This window comes from Pagrus major, chromosome 7 (genome assembly GCF_040436345.1).
Source record: "Pagrus major chromosome 7, Pma_NU_1.0".
NCBI lineage: Eukaryota > Metazoa > Chordata > Actinopteri > Spariformes > Sparidae > Pagrus > Pagrus major.
Window position 1 is genome coordinate 17,844,371 of NC_133221.1, and position 19,369 is coordinate 17,863,739.

The 19,369-nt window shown below is 41.4% G+C and overlaps 1 protein-coding gene across 1 annotated transcript in view; it reads right to left on the bottom strand.

Annotated features, from left to right (window-relative positions):
* LOC140999318 (adenylate cyclase type 6-like) overlaps positions 1-19,369 on the bottom strand; it is a 40,622-nt gene that overhangs the window by 19,728 nt on the left and 1,525 nt on the right. The window contains exons 2-3 of the mRNA XM_073469664.1: positions 17,787-17,984; positions 16,805-17,693 (exon numbers count right to left, since the gene is read on the bottom strand). Coding sequence (XP_073325765.1) covers positions 16,805-17,692 — 888 coding nt within the window. The 5' untranslated portion in view covers position 17,693; positions 17,787-17,984. The remainder of the gene's footprint in view (positions 1-16,804; positions 17,694-17,786; positions 17,985-19,369) is intronic.

Here is a 19,369-nt window from a genome sequence, read left to right on the forward strand (position 1 = left end):
AGGATCCTCTTGGCGGTGAAGTTAAAAGGAGTCCAAACATTGGCTTATAAGGTGCGGCTCCTGACAAGGTGCTTTATAAAGTGAGGCAGATGGATAACATGTTAAAGAATGGATGAAGGAAGGGGATGGAAAAGATTTAGGCTTGGCAAACACACAGCAAACACATTCTGTCTTCAATAATATCCCACTGGACAATTCCCTCACGAACAAGCACGCTGGAATGTACAACCCCAATTCAAAAAAGCTGGGATGCTGTGTAACATGTTAAAGGAGACATATCATGCTCATTTTCAGGTTCATAATGTTATTTTGGGTTACTGCTAGAATAGGTTTACATGCTTCAGTGTTAAAAAAACACATCAGTTTTTTCATACTGTCCTTTACTGCATACCCAGTCTCCTCTGATTGGTTAGCTCACACATGCCTGACCAAGCATCGCTAACAACAACAGAGCAGCTGTGCTCAATCCATTTTTACATGCCAAATTAGCTGTGTGGCATGGATAATGCAAATGTGTGACATGGTGACAGAGTGTGATGTCACAAAGTCACAGAATTAAAGGCGGGACTACTGACGTGGGGTTTCAGGAGCAGTGTTTACTGTGGGAGACAGGAGCTTCTGTTGGTGCAGACTTTGACCTTTTTAACGGATAAAAAGCCCTGAAGGAAAGGAAATGTTCCTTTCATACCCAATCATGATACTATCACCTGTTACAAATTAACCTGTTAACCTGTGAAATGTCCCAAACTGGTGGATTTTTTTGGAGCATCCCGCAGCTTCCCCAGTCTTTTACTGCACCAACTTGTTTGAAGCATGCTGCTACATCAAATTCAGAATAAGCATTAATTTACTAAAATCAATGAAGTTGATGAGATAAAACATAAAATATACTGGACACCAAATGGATCTAATAATAACTTAGGTTTAAAAATGTGCTGAGTTCGGCATTGTAATCTATGCCCCTTTATTGCCATTTAGTCTCAAATTTTCAATAATGATGGCCAGAAACAATGTGAAGCTTCATATTGTATGTAATAAGGTTGGAATGAGATCAAACTATATACCTGTGATGGGTTGCTTTATCTAGAACCAGGGGATAAGAAAGGTGACTGGCTCCAAAATAATTCGGACCATGATATGTTCAGTCGATGGACAGGGGATTTTTCCGTGACATTAAGGCCTGCTGCGTTGACCCCAACTGTAAGTGTTTTAATCCTAAGTAGCCTTGTCTGAGAGCAGAGCTGAGGTGTAACTAATATTGACTGTGACAATACGGTGAGAAGAGGTAAACTAAGAACTGATAACCACACACGACACACTCTAACTTATTGGATAAAGGCATTGTTCTGGTAATCAATGTTTGGATTTATCCAGGAGTATTTGAAAAGGGCCTGCAATGAAAGATAAGTCCCACCAACCCTGAGCTCCACTAAAGTTTAAACTTTAAAAGGCCAGAGTGCTACATCCCATAAGTCAACACACAGGCTCTGGGGACAGGGACTGCTGTTGACATGGGGACTACTCTCCAGCACATGACCTTTGATAGGCATCTGGAGCTTTTTAAAATGTCTTACAGAGATGAACGTCAAAGTCCAGTCACACACTGCTGATCACAGCCTGAAAAGACAACATGTGGTACAGCTTGGTAAAAATAGACACTACTATGAGACTTTGTTGCACCAGTCCGGATCTAATCGGGGTTACTATAACATGTAATTACTGACTGAAGAAAAGAAGCCATTCCTTATAAAGATAAATGTTGCACAAGGGTGGGGGTGCCTGTCTTTGCCATCTTGGGTCTCTGCCATCTGGAATCGGAGCTCTGTATTCGTCATGACTTGGGCCAAACCAAAATTGGTCTCAGGTGACCAGCGAGGCCACGAAGTAATCTTTGTGAAAGCGCTGAAGCAAATTCCACAAAGCTAAATAGAGCTGGACCCAGCCCGCACATCTGTCGGAAAGTCAGATCCTGAAATATTGCACATTAAACACTGCGCAAACATAAGGAAAATCTCCCAGCAGTCCTGGAATTACTGACTAAAACAAACTGCAACCACCAGCTAAAAACTACAAACTCCATCCGTCTAATTTTACAGACAAGTTTTTCCTCAAATCAAAAGATTATGACGCTCATTTATCCTTCAACTTCAATATCTCAACCTTGAACTGCGTCCCAGGTTAAACAGCTCCAATAAGGACAATATAAATCTGTCTGGCCCTGAGTTTACCACTATTCTTCTGACACTCTATCTGTATGGATGTGTTTGGCCTGAAGACACAAAACAGTAACAGAAGAAACTAGTGGCCTCAGAGAAAAAGACTGACAGAGAGTGGGGGACCACTTTCGGTAGAACAGCACACAGATAAAAGAGATCCCAGAGGATCTGATGTTGTCATTTGAGAGCCTTGAACAAGGTCGCTCCCAAGAACCAAAGCAGGAAGCTCACATGAGCCCACATTACAGCCATCTTAATACTTTCTTGTGGCTCACTTCACTCAGCTGAATTATACCACATAGCATCGAGGGTTTAGGTCTGCTCAGGGACATTTATCATTTGTCCCTCTTCCCTCTCTTTCCACATATTTTCTGCCTTTGAACTGCAGAGACAGCCACCAAATAATCTGACATTCGTCCTCAAGGCTTACATGCCTATGTCTTGACCTACTGCTGCTGTTTCAACCAGTCAGAAAATATTTTGCATTTTTGCGAGAAAAATATAAGTTAAAGGCACGGTATGTCATTTCTGCAGCTCTGGGTCCTTCAGTCTGAGCAATCAAAACAAAACATTTGATGATGAAGTGAAGTAGCGTCGGATCATTTGAGTTGTTTTCTTCATTAAACAACCTACATTGCAGATGACTATCTATCTGATGTGACTCAGGTTACGTTTAGTCACGTTCGCCAACTTCCTTCCTCACTCTCCATCAAATCATCTGTTGTTTATTGTGCAGTTTTTTACTGTAAAGTTGCAAATGGATGTTCATGATACTTTGTAAATGGTTAATAAATACTGTAGTTCATCTATAAAATGATTTGGATGGCCATTATTAAGTTGCAACTGATGTTTATAAATCTTTACACCTGCTTAATTAATGGTTTCTAAACTATTAACTGAAGTTTAATTAACTATAAATGTACCACTTATTAATGATGGTTATTATAAAGCGTTACTGAATATCATAATATTAGTGGGAGTCATATTAGTAGTATCATTCCTTCCAGAATCAACAGGTGTTGCATGCTTGTCACTGTCTTCCCTGTTTCTTCATTAGAATAATGATTTAATGGGTCAAATGTATTAATTAAAACACATGAGTGTTATGTGCACCATTATATCAGAGGGGCATTAGATGCAAAGCTATGACAATGAGCACACAAGTGCCTGTTTGTCAGTGGTCTTGGCTGCTCAGTGGTCCGGGGTCAGTATTTGGCCTGGACAGCCAGAAGGGGGGAGGGAGGATGGGGGAGGAGTGGGCAGGACTGGACACAACACTCTCCTCCCAGCTGTGTCCTCACTAACCCTTCACTTCCTGCCCACTCACACCCTCACAGGCACAGCTGCAATTACAGCACGGAGGCTGCGAGAATACAAGATTTGGTTTAATTAGCCTAACAAACCAACCTGCCCCATTCACCCCTTCGCTGGCTCCTCTCACTGATTTGGACTGTGTGAGGGAGTCCAGACCTTGAACCGTGTGACTGTGAGCTAAACATCCAGGAATCCCCATTTCAGCTGCTATCGCCTCCATCTCCTTTTAAGCACAATATGAAATGGACCCAAGGCCACCATCTCACTAAGTAAGAGACATGAATATTAAGAGATAACTCTAAAATGGGAAAATGCCTGATGGTGACTTATATAACTGCATTTGTTTATCACTTTAGCCAGAACGATTTTAAATACCGAGTAAGAGAATTAATAGAGGGAGCATTAAACTACATTAAATGAGATGGTGTGTGAGGGCCAGATGCTGGAGCTCTAATAAAAAGAGTTCAGTTTCACCGTCCAGTTATATAAGCATCTGCGAACATTCACTTCACAGTTTTAACCACTGTCCTTCCCTGTTCTGACTCCTCAACCATACACAATATTGACTTTTACGACAAAGCACACAGATCGATACTGGGATGAGAACAACAGGTTATAGTTTAAACAGCAGAAGCACGAGAGCAGTTTGGTAGCTGGCAAGTTTTGATCTTTCTCGAGTTGCCCAGTTAAGGATGAGCTGATACTGAACTCATGCATATAACACATCCGCCTCCCGGGCCAACTTCAGGAAGCGTCACATGTGACATGTTTGTGAAGCCTGATACGTTCCATGGGAAGAAAAGCACGGGGGTTGGGTTTCAACACATGGTTTGAAAGCTATAGGCTGAACTGCTACTGAATATGTCTTACTGTTCTGACCTTTTCTTGATGATGTCCTGATCATTTCTGCTCAGCTCTCAATGACCAAAAACAAAGGCTCTTGGAAATGTGATTCAGGCACATTTAGTAGTCTGGCAACTGTAGCTCGTCTTTCCAACATGAAGGCGCTCATGACACTTCATCCCAAACAAAGAAAACAGCACTGTCTACCTGCCACCTTAAAAGGAAAGGATTTCATATTTTATGCGCGAGGAAGGAGCATAATAAATTGTGACGCAAACACAATGCGCATTTCTGAGCTATCTGTCACAGGACCGGTCCTTTCCGCTCGTGTGAAGGCACAAGACAGAGTGTAACTTCCTTTGGACTGACCTTGAGTGTGTGAAATTAAATCATGGGACCAGGGGCTTGTTATTGTATCTGACATCATTCACTGAAAATGTGAAAAAAGACACCAAGGCTCAGTGCTTGAAACTTAACAGCGAATGGGAAAAACTGTCCACACTGACTGGATGAAATCATTAGAACGATCTGCTTTTTGCATTCTGGTAAACTGGTCAGGTGAAAGTTAAAGAGGTCGAGCAGGTAAACCTCAAAGACAATTTCTGGGGTGCCTGACTCGATTTAATTAGTTTTTCCTTCACTTTTCTAGCAGTCAGCATCAAGTGTCATACATCATTTGATTCATTATAAGCTTAAGTTTCAGTCTGCCTCATTTAAAGTCCCAATTTTACATTCTGAGTGAATTCATCAGAATTTTTAAAAGTCAAAATTTAGTGTGTTTTATTTACTGTGAACTCAGAGGTTTGGTTTACTTTTTTTCTAAAAGTACTTGTATGTTTCAGACTTCCACATGAATTTTTGTCTACATCTGACCTTTCATAAGCAAGTTACAGCTGAAGCCAGATGGATTCTGTATTTGGGGAATAAAAAAATTACAATAACGATATATCGGACAATATTTTCTAATATGCATATTATATACATTAACACATTTTTTTGCAGTGGTCCCTCAACTGAAGCTGTCAAACACTTATGAAAAAGATACATACAGTATGTAATGGAGGCAGGATATTTTACAGTTTAACTACTGCACTGATAACAGAAAACTTCACTGGGAATTAATTCGTTATAACCTTCCCTAAGCATCTTTTCTGCTTTGTATTACATTAAAAAGAGAATTTATATTTGCAAATACTGGACAACATTTACACTGATACCGATATATCTGTGAGAGGCCAATATCGGTATACCGATATATCGGTCGGGCTTTCGTTACAGCAATTTAATATAATATTATAATAAATGACGTTTTTCAGTGGAAAAACAGGTGTAATCCCGTATTTTATTTGCTGACCACGTAGATGTGTCCAAAAACATTCAGAGAGTAAATAAAAAGGTCATTAAATCAGAAAAGATGATGTTGAAGATGATATCTTTTGAGCAACAAAAATAGGTTGGCCACAACCATTGCCCGTTGGCCCAGAGGAAGAAACTACATGACGAACTTGATAATCATCATAATCATAATGGGTTCATCAATCAGTTGATTGGTCTATGAATGTCAATCAGTGTCCACAACTCAGTGGAGTAGTATTCAGTTTGTTGTCATAGAGGAGTAAAGAAACCAGAAAATATTCACATTTAAGAAGCTGGAATAAGGAAATGTACTTTTTTTTTTTACCTCTTATAAAACCAATTATCAAAATAGATTATCAAAATAGTTGGCCATGTAACAGTTGACAACTAATTGATGAATTGATTTACAGCTACAGTTCTAGTGCACATTTCAATATAAGGAGGTTGTTTGTAGCCTCACTACCCCTGAAGCCAGTTTGAGATTTGTTGTGGCTGCTTTAACAGTGTCACTGTAACTGGCATAGTGGGATAACAAGACAGTTGGCCAGCACGACAGTGACCTTTGACAGAGAGCCATTCACCTTCCTGTCACCAGCGCTGGGAGACAATGCACTACCATCAACGAGATCCACGGTAAAACTGCCCTTAAAAGCCTCGGGGCTTGCATGCTACACAGATCAACATTTAACACCGCTAATGGATTCCTAATATATATCTCTTGGCTGTCCGCCATGTGCAGTTCAGCCTTAAATCCCTGTATTTACTTTTGCGGCGAGCCAAGTTGTTAGTAAACCATGAGCTGTTATTAGAAGCCTGCACTTCCTCATCCCCGACTCAAACAGCTATTATTAGCACGGCTATTATTTCCCTTATCACTGGCTGTATTTTAAGAGCAATATTTCGCTTATCACTAATCCTAATTGCTCCCACCCATGGCGGTGGAAGTTATCCGGGTCTGTATCACCGCCTCTGGTTGTAATACAATAAGTGGATGAGTCACAAGCTCTCTCCCTCTCTGAGGGGTTGGGAGTAAAGAGGAGGGGGGGTCTATTATTTGAGCCAGTGCATTGTTTGGCACCCAGAGTACCTGATGATGGGTTCTCACCATTCGACAGCAGCCAAGTGAGCGGCACTGATCCGTGCAGACAGACAGATCACACACTCCGCTTCGTGTGACCTGTGTTTGCACACTGGACAGCTCAGTAGATCAATATTATCACTGATTAGTAATTATTAACAGTGCAATATGTGAGATTTCTACTGAACTTTGCATGCTAACCAGCTAGCCCTGACATGTCCTGTATTGTAAAACCACTTTGTACTGCAGGAGGCAATAGAGGCCTCATTCCAATGTCCGTTCCACTGCAACAGTTGTGGTGCTTTTCTTGCAGCCAGCATTCCCCAGTCCAGACCACTATCTACACGGCTAACTGGGCTAACTAGCTAATGGCAACTACAGATAGAAGCAGTTAGTGAGTACCTGGTATGAATTTACCAGGTTGCCAATTCTTGCATACTGCTCCTTTAAGTGCTGACGAAAATGTGTGATAGAAGTATTGAAGAGTGACAAGTGTTAAACGTTGGCATCACAAATGTCCCGATCTGAACCATAAAATCTGATTTTTCTAAATCTTATACTATCTGTCACGGTTAATTTAGGGCTACATTGTATTCAGGCAGTTGTTTATTACTGATTGAAAATGTATTACTGTTTAAAGGAGACATATTATGCTCGTTTTCAGGTCCAGAATTTTATTTCGGGTTACTACTAGAAATGGTTTACGTGTTTTCTGAAATAGCAGTGTAATACTTCATTATATTGCTGTTTTGTCACACATTTGACCTTTTTTATCAATATATTGCAGTATTATAGAAATCGCGATATTGTTATTATTTTGATTCATTGAGCTAGCGTGGCACATTTTTTTTAAGTTTCATCATCTCTCAGAGAACAGGGGGTACAAAGGCCTGCAGAACACGCGAGTATCAGACACAGCTGTTGTCATACTTTCCAAGCAAACATCATAAATAATTGCAGAAAGGTTGAGGTAACCTGGGTGGCTGCTTTCAGGTTTTTTCTTACATAACATCAATGTTCTGGCCTAAATGCATTATGCACGCTCTGGTCATGCCTGTGACATTTCATTGATTGGTATCTTTTTCACCAGTGTTAAGCAGAGGGATCAGTATGTTTCCACTAGTCCTACATTCGTTGACCCCATAACAGTCTGCCAAAGGAACAGGTTTTTCCTCTCGGCACACAATAACAAAAGAGACTAGACGAGATGTACCTTCGTGACTTCACTCTCTTCTTGACCTGCCTGTCTATAGCTGATCTTCAGTTTCGGATTTAGTCATCCAAATTTATCCCGCTGCACACAAGATAACAACTTCTGTTTAGTTCCTTGTTAATCTGTGTATGACATCTTCCACGTCTGCTGGTTATAAATTCTTCTAAACTAAACAATGGCTCGGTAAGTCACATAATCCTCCTAAAGACATATAGGCGTATGGATGCACAGCTGCTCATGTTTAAGTTACTGAAATACATATAGCAAAGCAAAACTGTTCAGCATGGCGCCGAATGACAATCACGTCAACAGTTGCTGCGTCGTCTACCCACCACAGAGTGTGACATAACAACAACATGAGAGACAGGTGGTCTCTCACAGGGAAGCACTCGGAGGGCCAAATGAATCCATTGCGGACCATGTGATGTGCGTGTGTGTGCACTGGCTCGAACATATCTGACCTCCAACTGCTGTCTGAGTGCTCGGCGCCACGAGGTGAAATCTAAGCTCAGGTGATTGGACAAAAGTAGACCATGAGGAGGCATTTTCTACCGAGGACTCTTTAAAATTTGGAGTTTGAGTGGATGTCCAGAATCAAACTCGATTGTGTACTTTCCCTTGGGTGATATAAAGTCAGATACTGACAATCTGAGGATCATCCATGAGAATTATTGCGTGTTTAGATTAAAGGTGCAATGTGTATTTGAAAGAAACGGCCATTTGTTGAAGGTCACTCCAAACAAATACGGGAAGGAATATCACCAGAGTAACTGTCAACTGCTGCTCAATACCCACCTTATTCCTAGCCCCCATGATATCTTGGGCGAATTGTGGGCACAACTTCCTGTCAGTTCTGACATTTTCCATGGCAACAGGACGCTAATCCTCTTTCTTATACAACTTTTGTATATGCAGATTTTTTTAAACGCGGGTAAAACAGCTAAAAATAGACGTTTGACTTTTTCACATTGCCAGGAGACGAGTTTGCCCTGTTTTTTTTCCCTTGTGTGTCATGTTTGTTATAACAAATGGGCCGAAAAAGCAGAGGACAGTAGAAAGCAGCGGATCATATGCCTCAACAGAATATATCCAGGAGACATAAAACCTGTTTCAATAAAACTTAATAAATAAAATTCGGAATAAACGAGCTGATAACAGAAGTTGCTAAAGAGTGAGACACCTCGCTTCTTTGTCATCTCTGTTGAGAGTTGCATATGCACAGAAGAAGCCACTAACAACAGTTACTTTTTAAATATGTTTTGCTTCAGTCTCTTTTTCAAACTCTGATGACGTTAGAGCTGCTTGAACAGAGACGGATTTAAGAGCATTAACAAGCAAGCGGCCTTAACTTGAATTGAAATTATAATCTTGCACCTAAGAAGGGGAAAACACCGTGTTCACCCTGGTGTTATGGTTTCATCACAGCCGATTGAAGCTGAAACCGCTAAATACTTGTAACTGTTGAAGAGTCACTTGACGCAGGTTTAAATGTCGATTGTACACGTTCACATTGAAGACAATTGCCAGATGTTAGCAGGTGTTAGTGGCTTTTCTGTCCAGTCTGAAACGGGCGAATGGTTCACTACCATTCACTCACGAATACCAGGTTAGCAACTTTATCGAGTGAATACTGCTAACACTATTCTTACTGCTTAGCCAACTTAGCTAACACTTCTAAAGCCTTAAAAGTGCATCAGTTTTCACGACAGGAACCAGAGATCTCACCCATATTCCTCCCAGTGACCTCCCCAGAAAACGTATGGATGCTCTCTATTGCTAAATATGGCTGTAGCTATTAGCTCAGTTAGCTTAGTTAGCTGTGTATCTAGTAGCCCTAAGTCTCCACAGACTGGGAGCTAGCAGAGTGTTGGTGTTTACACCATGAGCAGAACTTGGCTCAGCAGCAGCCTGGTGAAAACGGTCAGATTGGGACCAAACACTGCCACAGAAATCGATGGAGGCCAGTTTGACGACAGGAAATACAGTACAGAGGTAATTTAGTGACTCTGACTCTGTGTAGGATGAGACAAGGCAGGTGGGGACAGTAAAGGTTGGTGATTGTTAGAATAGTGGAACTAAGATGGTTTTGGGGAGTTTTGTTTGTTTCTGTCAAGTTTGAGAGAAGTGTGTTTTAAAATGAGTTAACAAGGCAATTTAGCTTGTATTTGTCCTCTAAAAGAGAGAAATTTTCATTCAAAATATCTACAGTTGTGTTTTCCTGAATCATAAGGAAAATAGGAGTAAGAATAGTTCTTTCCTTTGCATTTTGTGAGTTTATTTTGTTTACACACGAGCTCTCAGACTCTCTCCTCTTGAGATTCGAGACACAAACACAAATACAGACATCAAAACTGTTGTTTCATCAGATTCTGTCAATAAAGTTAGTTATTTTTTTTGAATATTTTAAACAAATATCATATATCTTACACGCTGCACATTTCAAGGCTAAAAACAGACCACGTGATGCTTTTGGAACACAGGCTCTATAAGGTGCATTCATGTGCTTCAGTGAAGATTTGACTTTAGAGCGTTCAGTCTTGCTTACGAGAAATGTCCAAAAACCCAACACGACGACAAACACTGACTAGGATAATAGAATTTGGCTTCTTCCAATCAAAAAGCTGCTGGTAATCAGCCAGCTGTCAAAAGTTGGAAGTAAAACAGCTGTCAGAGCAGCCTGTAGCAGACTTTTTAAACCAAATGCAGTAAAAGGGATGAAGCGTGAAAAAGCCCAGTAAGCAGAAGTGAAGACGAGGAATTAATGAATTGACCCTTCTGAGGCCAAGTTGCAGCAACGAAGGGACTTCCATGCAGTTTCCAAAAAAAAAACTTAACTCACTGAGAAAAACATGATCTTCTTACCCTAACCAAGTGTTTTTTTGTGCTTCAAGCATCTAAAAATAAATAAATAATTTAATAAAATTAAAAATTGAGTGAAGAAACGTAAAGGTGGAATATAAAGGCAGAGGTTAAGCATAATGCTGATGATAAAAGAACTGATCGCTCGTCTTGAAGGGTTGTTTCATTCCATAGGGGAACATTTCAACCACTACCTGTTGCAGCTCTGTCCTGAAGTGCAAGGGGGCACAGAAAAACGAGGCATGGGGGTAAAAGATGAAAGAAATGAAATATTCTTGCACAGTGCTACAAGCTAACCATGAGAGTTAGATGTGTCTTTCCACTGGGGTTGTGTATTCAGGATGGCAGCTACCACTGAGGACACAAGGTCAGGACTCGAGTATAGCCCTCGTAACTCCTGTCTGAGTCAAAATCTTTCATTCTAACAAGACGCCACCTGTAAGAATGAATGAGGTCCCTCTGTTCCTGTAGTACAGCGGAGGCACTTGAAATGAACAGCAGCAGTGTGACTTTCTTCCTACTGAGAGCAGTTACACCTCCATCTGTCTGTAGAGGTCTGAGCAGAGCGGTGAAACATGGAGATCTAGGGAAACAATCCCCATGAGTAGCTCAATCTCAGCAAGTTGTGAAATAAAAGGCTCCTCCATCTGAGAGGGACTTTGTGAGAATGGACGTATGACTCAGAGAAAAAGAAGGAGAAAAGTGAAGGGAGAAAAAAAGAGACATGAAGAGACTGGCAGCTCTTTTACAGCCGGGTGCGTCAGCCGAGCATTATTTCACACTCTCCGTCCGTGGTAGCCCCCCCACCACCTCCCCTGCTTCATCGTGGAGGTCCCTCACAAAGACCCCTTTTGTCCTCACCATCATCGCTCTCACATCTTCTCAGCTATGATCCTGCATTAACGTCTCCACAGGGAAAATACAAATAAGGGAAAAACAAGGCCTGGACACAGAGAGGGACCGGAGGATGATGAGGTCCCTGAAGAAGAAACCAGCTTTCCCAGATCAGGGAGTCTGGCTGTGTGACGCCAGGAAACACAGAGTTTGTGTGAGTCTGCACGTGTGAAATGGACGGTGTAACAGACTGAATGGCGGGTCACTTGAAGCAACATTGAGAATTACCTGTCGAGTCTGAGAGCTGATTGTGCTGAGAAAACAAAGAAATCACCCTGAAATTCCTCCTCATTTAAAAAGATGTATGTGAAGATGAGTGTGACAACAGTATTAAACAACCCCAAGCAAACCTGATGTCCTTTCCCCTCTCTCTATCAAAAGTCCAAGAGAGAGAGAGAGAGAGAGAGAGAGAGAGAGAGAGAGAGAGAGAGAGAGAGAGAGAGAGAGAGAGAGAGCCTCTAGGCCCATGTCCCATCATTGATTGCTCAGAGAAGTGGAACATACTGTGTTGGGGGTCCAAGCCCACAGGCAGGGCAGCAGTCCATCATCAGAGGACCAATGCAACCAACCAGGACTGGAGTACACAGAGGCATTAGACCAATGTGCCAGTAGTCGCCCTGTCTAGTCTGGGGCATGGGCACTTAGCACACAAGCTCACTAGACCAGTAGAGTTATGTCAATATTGCCTTATTCAGAGTGGCTCCACATTCATCTGGTTGTTTGATAGCGATAGTTGGTAGAGAAAACCAATAACATGCCTCTACAGAGTTCAGCCAGTGTCTGTTGTTTTGTGCCAGGATTTATTGCCTTCAGACATGTCCGCTACCCACAGGAATAAAATCATGTACTTAAGTTTGAGATTAATTCATTCTTGTCAGGGCAAAAAGGCCTCTGAAACAGCATGTAGGCCATCATTTGACACTAAAGCTAAACTACTACTAGCCAAGCTACTAAACTACACAGTTCTGTATAGCAGGTTGACCTATGGCACTAATAAAGTGGCAGGATACATACACACAGTAATACTTAAAGGTGAAAGTGCAAATAACTTATATAACCTTTTTTATGGTCTTTAGCTGTGGTTACATGGACAACATTTCTTCAATTCAATTGATTAAGACTGGGCCGGATCAGTATCAGGCATCGTTCCTTCTGATTGGTTTATTCTTCTGATGATTAGTGGAATATAAGTGTCCATGTAAACACAGCTATTGTGAGGGGTTGCAAAGTCCACAAAATTTCTATCTTACCTTTTAATAGTGAACTTACTTGGTGGGAGAGTAAACATAATAAAGCAATTCTGCATCTTGGTGCATGTTGTGGTTAAAACTATGCCCATTTAATTGAATGTACCCATGCACTGCATTCAGCAGCGCACTCTTCCATCACATGTGCGGATAATTTGCCGGCATCCCATTAAGTAGGAATTCAGTACAACCCTCTGCAGGCACAGTGCAGCCCATCATCACATGTGCAGCCCACACTACTGCCAACACGACAACAGCATCCGAGCCAAAGGACTACATGCTTTTCGGGTAAGACGATATTTCAAGAGACAGCCTAAAACAAAGTACACACTAACCTTCTGCTAGTTTTTGCTGGCTAGCTGTTAGCATGTGGGGTGTAACTTGATTGAGAATGCTAATTGGGGAGTTTAAATTCATCTATTTCCAGTCTTTGCTTTGTAAAACATTTATTTTATAAATTAGGTGTTCACGTTAAACCCACACTTTTTGGTTTGAATTTTTAAAGTACCTTATCCTAATAGTTAATTTGCTAGCTAGCTAACACACCACACGGCACTTTTGACATTGTCGGCTTTGTATTTGACAAATTAATGTTTAAAGAAAGTTCAATACAATGTTAAATGACTCAATTAAAGCTTAACTCAACTAAATTGTTTGTTTATTTTTTCTTTTGGACGTTTTTACAACTATATGGTTAAATGTTTCTATCTGCACGTGACATGTTAAATACAGCCTGAGCAAATAACAAATTCCCATTAATTCCTGTTAATTCCAGCTGATTCCCATGGAAAGTTTCCACCTTGTACACTCCCGAAATAGTCGTCATACTGGAAAAGCACAAGTGTAACTAAATTAAACATTAACAACGGATCCGTTCTGTTTGAGTGTCCCAGTAAGCCATGACAGTGTGACAGTGAGCCAACCATGAACAACACAGGACCTCGGCCTGAGGCAGCTAAATGGAATTCAGCCTCCATTCATTCTATCATTTTACACCTACTTAGACATGTCAAAATGTCTTCTGTAAAAATATCCTGTTGCATCAAAGCACATGACAAGACTGGACAGTTAAAAAGCAACAGTGAAATGCCAAAGTGCGGAAATTATGAGTTGATCTTTCAGTTCTACATCAAAAGAAAAATGATCAACAATCTAAAAATCATCATCGTCAAAATTTGCTGGTTTCAGTACCTTAAATATCAGTTAGGTTTGTTCCTTTTACTGGTTTGAGACTGTTGCTGGGTCAAAAACAATGAATTGGGAACTTGTGCTTTTGTGTGTGTTTTCTAGTTGTATGGTCCTTCAGGTTTTGGAGGTTTAGCAGATTCATGAATAGCTTTTGAATCCGTCAGTATAAAATCCAGTTCCACATACAGTATATATCTTATAAACACATAGTGGACATAATAATAAAAAAAATCAATGAGGATCTGACAGCACATACACAAAGAATTAACAGACAAACATAATGAATAAATATTTCCACTGTGGTCGGAGCTGAAGACATCATAAAAAGACTAATTCTCCTCCAGTACGAAGAAGTAATCATCCTGTTTTCATCAAATCCATTGCACAATCCCTGTATCCCACCCCACCCTGTTTCATTTTACTACAATAGCCTCCTTGTTTTAGGGAATTGCGGCCTGAATGGCACCATGCTACATTATCATGATATTCCTCCACAATGCAGCTAAACGGGCTCATTCAACCCAGATGACCTTCTACAAACCCCAACAGAGTTGCCAATAGCTGCCCTACAGCACAAAACATAGGCTCATTAAAAATCTCATTTGAAACACTGCCGAGATCTACGGCACCATCTACTTTTAGTACGGCACCTTTGACATGGAAAAGTGGTTGAGGAGTCGCTACAATGTTTGTCCTATATTGATGGGGAGAGAAAGTAGGGCGTTTCCACTACTGTGAATACAGTAACAACATTGTGCTCAATTGAATGGTGATAATAGTGGGCCTGGACTAACACAAGTCTGAGAAATGGGTCTTGTTTTTCTCATGAATATAATATAATGACATGCTTATATATTCAGCAGCAACTAGGATACAACAATGAAGATTTTTAACAAAAGGGGAAATTGTATTTACAAGCTACTGTAAGTATGCCACAACAGCTTTTAAAGGATTCATTCGCACTTTTTCCAAGTCTTTCTTAAAGCAATACCAACATACTCAAATGTACAGTAAAGACATGCTGTCCGCTGTCCATGATAGTCGTGAAGACATCCCTAACTAATGTGATGGGAATTTTGCTCTAAACAGACCAGAACTACGGGAGATTCCCTCTTCATTTTTCTAACTGAAGCCTTCATCATGCATTTTTACACAAAATGAAAACTGTTGATTTAGTCTCCCACCGCTTATATTGAAATTGCTTAAAGAAGCCTCCATTATTGACAGGAGGTGTAATTACAGTGACTTTCACTGTAGATTAGGGACGGGCAAAATGCAAAAATGCTAGTCGATAGTCACAAGGAAACATTCGGTGATTTTTCGAAGATCTGCTGTTTGTATGTACTGTAGCATATAGCAGCACAGGCTTATACAGACCTCACGTAGAAAAGACAGTGCTACACACGTTTTACCAGAGCCTGGTCATAATAACCAATTCTACCAAGATCTGTAATAACGCGATAACTGTTGGTATTGAGTTATTTCCAGGGGTCCGGCAAAAACATGGGAAAAAACAATAGAAAATATATTTTTCCAGACAAAACCATAGTCGCGTGAACTATTCAATTTTTTTTAATTTAACGACTATTTGAATACTCAAATCATGACCCATCCTTACTGTATATACAGCCATGCGAGTTATTTATTTGGACTGATCCTTAAAAAAGTGTTAAAATTATGATTTAAGGCATTTGGCCTAATTATTTGTCTTCTCTCATAGATTTTGTATCTGTAAAAGCACTTTCTCAACATTGTCACTGCTAGATTAAAGTACCGTTTATTTTCTTGAATAATATATTAATCATTTTGTCAATTAAAGTAAGCAATTTGTGAAAAATGTCCATCACAATTTCCCAGAGTGCAAGGTGACCGCTTTAAATGTCTTAAAACTGGCAGTCCAAAAGTAAAAGACATCCAGTTTGTGGTTATATGAAACAGAAAGAAGCAAGAAATTGTCACATTTAGACTCACGTACCTGCAAAAGTTTGTTTGTATGTGATTGAAACAGTAAGTCAGTCACCAAAATAGATATTTTCCAGGGGTGTGGTAAAAACCGATTCTTAGATGCCATGCGATTCTCTCTTGAAGGATTATCTCTCGATGCAGAAAGAAAACTAAAATCCAACTCTCCACATTCTGATCACCTGTAACAATTCTGTAACACCAGGCTGACCAGGTTTCTTACGGCTGAACCAACTATATGATGAAACATAACACACATCAGCGTGTGTTGTGTTTGCGTTCTGAGACAGGACACTTCTTCAGTTTTGGTGAGGATAGCTGAATGTGAGCAAAGACAACTAGAGTATATTTACCTGGTTATTTTAAGTATGGATCATCACAAACATGCTGTGGTTTAAAAATAGCAAAAAGTGAGAAAAAATGAAACATGTATAGAAATAAAAGATTCTGATGCCTTAAGATGTGTCATGTGTGCCTGTGACTTTCTGTCAACTGATCGTTCGGTTAGGTTCTAATCACTATGTAGGCGTTGATATCACAATATAAAAGTAAATGTACTGTGATAAAATAATTTCCATATCGCCCCCAGCTAACACAGACTGACAGCCTGGTTTGTTATTCCTGCTTCACTTACCTGTCTGAAAATGAACTTGTATTCCTGGTTGAGCTGCCAGGCGGTCACGACGTGTATGGTGGACAGCACAGCCCCACTGACCACAGCAGCTCTCATTCTGACTGGCAGCAGCGTGTAGATGATGTAGATGAAGAACACCGTCCACCAGATGCCGCCTGAGGCACTGGGGGGGTACACCATCAGCACCCCGAAAACCTGCACTACTATCAGCACCCCGATCACCAGGTAGCTCACAATCCACATGTAGTCCTGGTGGAAGCCGTTGCGGTTGCACACCACCATCATGGCCAGGAACAGAGCCATGGCCACAGAGAGTACTGAGACGTAGGCCACGTCGGGGGTCATGTATGTGATGCAGTGAAAGGCCAGCATGACCCCACACACCACAACCAGCACCCCCATCAGCATTGTCAGAGAGCTCTGGTTGAGCCTGAAGAAGTAGCGCTGGTACAGACGCTCCAGCTTGGCCGACTGAAACTTCTTGGACTGGAAAACCCACACAACCCGCATCCAGCAGTCTGCGGCTGTCATCGCCTTGCAGCTGCCCTCCGCTAATTCCTCCTCCTTCCTGCCCTTCAGATCACCATCCTCAAAGCCCAGGTCCACAGCCTTCAGACCCAGATCCCCACCGCCGCCCATCCTCTTCCCATAGTGGTCCTCCTGCCAGCCACAGCGCAGGCCGAAGCTGCTTCCACTGGTGCCGGCTCCGCAGTGGTAATGCTGGGGGGCCGCATTGGGGAGCTCCAGGTCCTCAGGGTCCCTCAGGCAGCTCATGTAGTGTGGGTTACAGAGTGATGAGCTGTCCTTCCTCTTTTTGCCATTGCGCTCTCCCCATGCTGTCTTTCGCTCATCCACTCTGCCTACAAAGAGGCCTCTGGCCCACGACATCCTAAACAAAACGCATCAACAAAACACAGAGATGGAGCAAAACTTTAACCTGAACATGCAAAATAATGTCATAGAGAAGTAAGGATCGTCTCACCTGTGTGGGCTTTACTGTGTGTAGCAACACTGCGCACTTTGGCCAGGCCACTAGTTGATCCCAGCAAGCACACACCATGAGCTCTGACTGGCCAGAGGCATCAGAGGTGTGTCTGCGTTTGAGCTGTCCTTCTCTGTAGAAACAGTCAGTGTGTCAGCCTGATAGACCGCCCAGTGACTCTATGGACCACCTGTTTTCCTGCGAAAACACACAAACAAAAGACATGACGTTGTTGAGCTAACACCGCCTGAGGAAAGATCACCCGAGGCTGGAGATCAGTATGGACACATTAACATCAAGGAAAACACTCATTTGCATGGGTTGAATGGTGTTTGGGTGTGTGTGTGTCTTTGTGTATGATTCTCTGGAAGAAAGTTTAACAATCAATAGCAGAGGCAGGAAATTATATCTGGTAAATGGCTTGCTCGCTCCACTTTCCCTCATCACCGTCCCCCATCAGCCTGGGACAGCATTTCCTTGGAAATGAGTTGCTGGTTTGCTTGCAAAACACTGAATTGTGACAGCAAAACCTCCTCATGCAGCAGGTTCCACTGGTCAATTTATAATCAAAACTGTGAAGATATACATTCAACACCCATTCTCACTGATTGTTGGACTTTTGATCATTTACCATCAGGGGCTTTTAGAGGAGACTAACTCTTTCTTCTCGGTGGATCCACTCCGCTCCGCTCTATCACTGCAATCTGCCGCTAACATCTTGAGTGGGCAGGCATGGGTGTGCTCTATTTGACAACAAAGGCCTACTGAGTGGGCACCATCAGAGATCAAGAGCTCTCCAGTCCAGATTAAATTGTCCATGCTTCCCCCATTAGCTTTGATGACTCACTGTAGCTGGCTTCTGGCAGCACATGTCAAGGACACTGCTAACCTCTAAACTTAATAAGCAAATCTCTGCCAGGCGGACTGAGCTGAGACAAACAGTGGGAAGAGGGGCGCACATGAACTGCACACATGGTCGTGTTTACAGTCAACAGCAGTTTATAGTGGGGTTGGAGAGAGTGGTTACACAGTCGAAAAAATATGTTTTTTTATTATTTTATTAACAATAACGCTCTTTTCTTGCTTGGAAAACATTCTCCTGGAAAACTTTAATTAAAGGGGCACTATGTAGATTTGGGGAAGAAATTCAAACTTACAATATTAATGAGGTAATAATACAAACTCAGAAATATTTAGTTTTTCCATAACCGAATAAACAAGCTGCTCTCAGAGGAAAATAAGGTCCCCCAGAGCACTGTTTGGAGCCAGGAAGGTGGCAGGGTCCGTCACATATAAACAAAGTAAAACAGAATGAAACTGTGTTGTCCTTTAAAGGTGCACTATGTAGTCTTGGGGATGAGGTGGAGAAAGATCTTCATTGACTGATTTTTTTATGCCTACACAAACTAAATAAACAAACTCTATTTGTTGTCATGACTGAATAAACTAAATAAACAAACTATTTGTTGTCATGACTGAATAAACAAAATAAACAAACTCTATTTGTTGTCATGACTGAATAAACTAACTGAAATTAAAGGGCAACACCATTTCATATTGTTTTTTGTTTATATGTGGCGGAC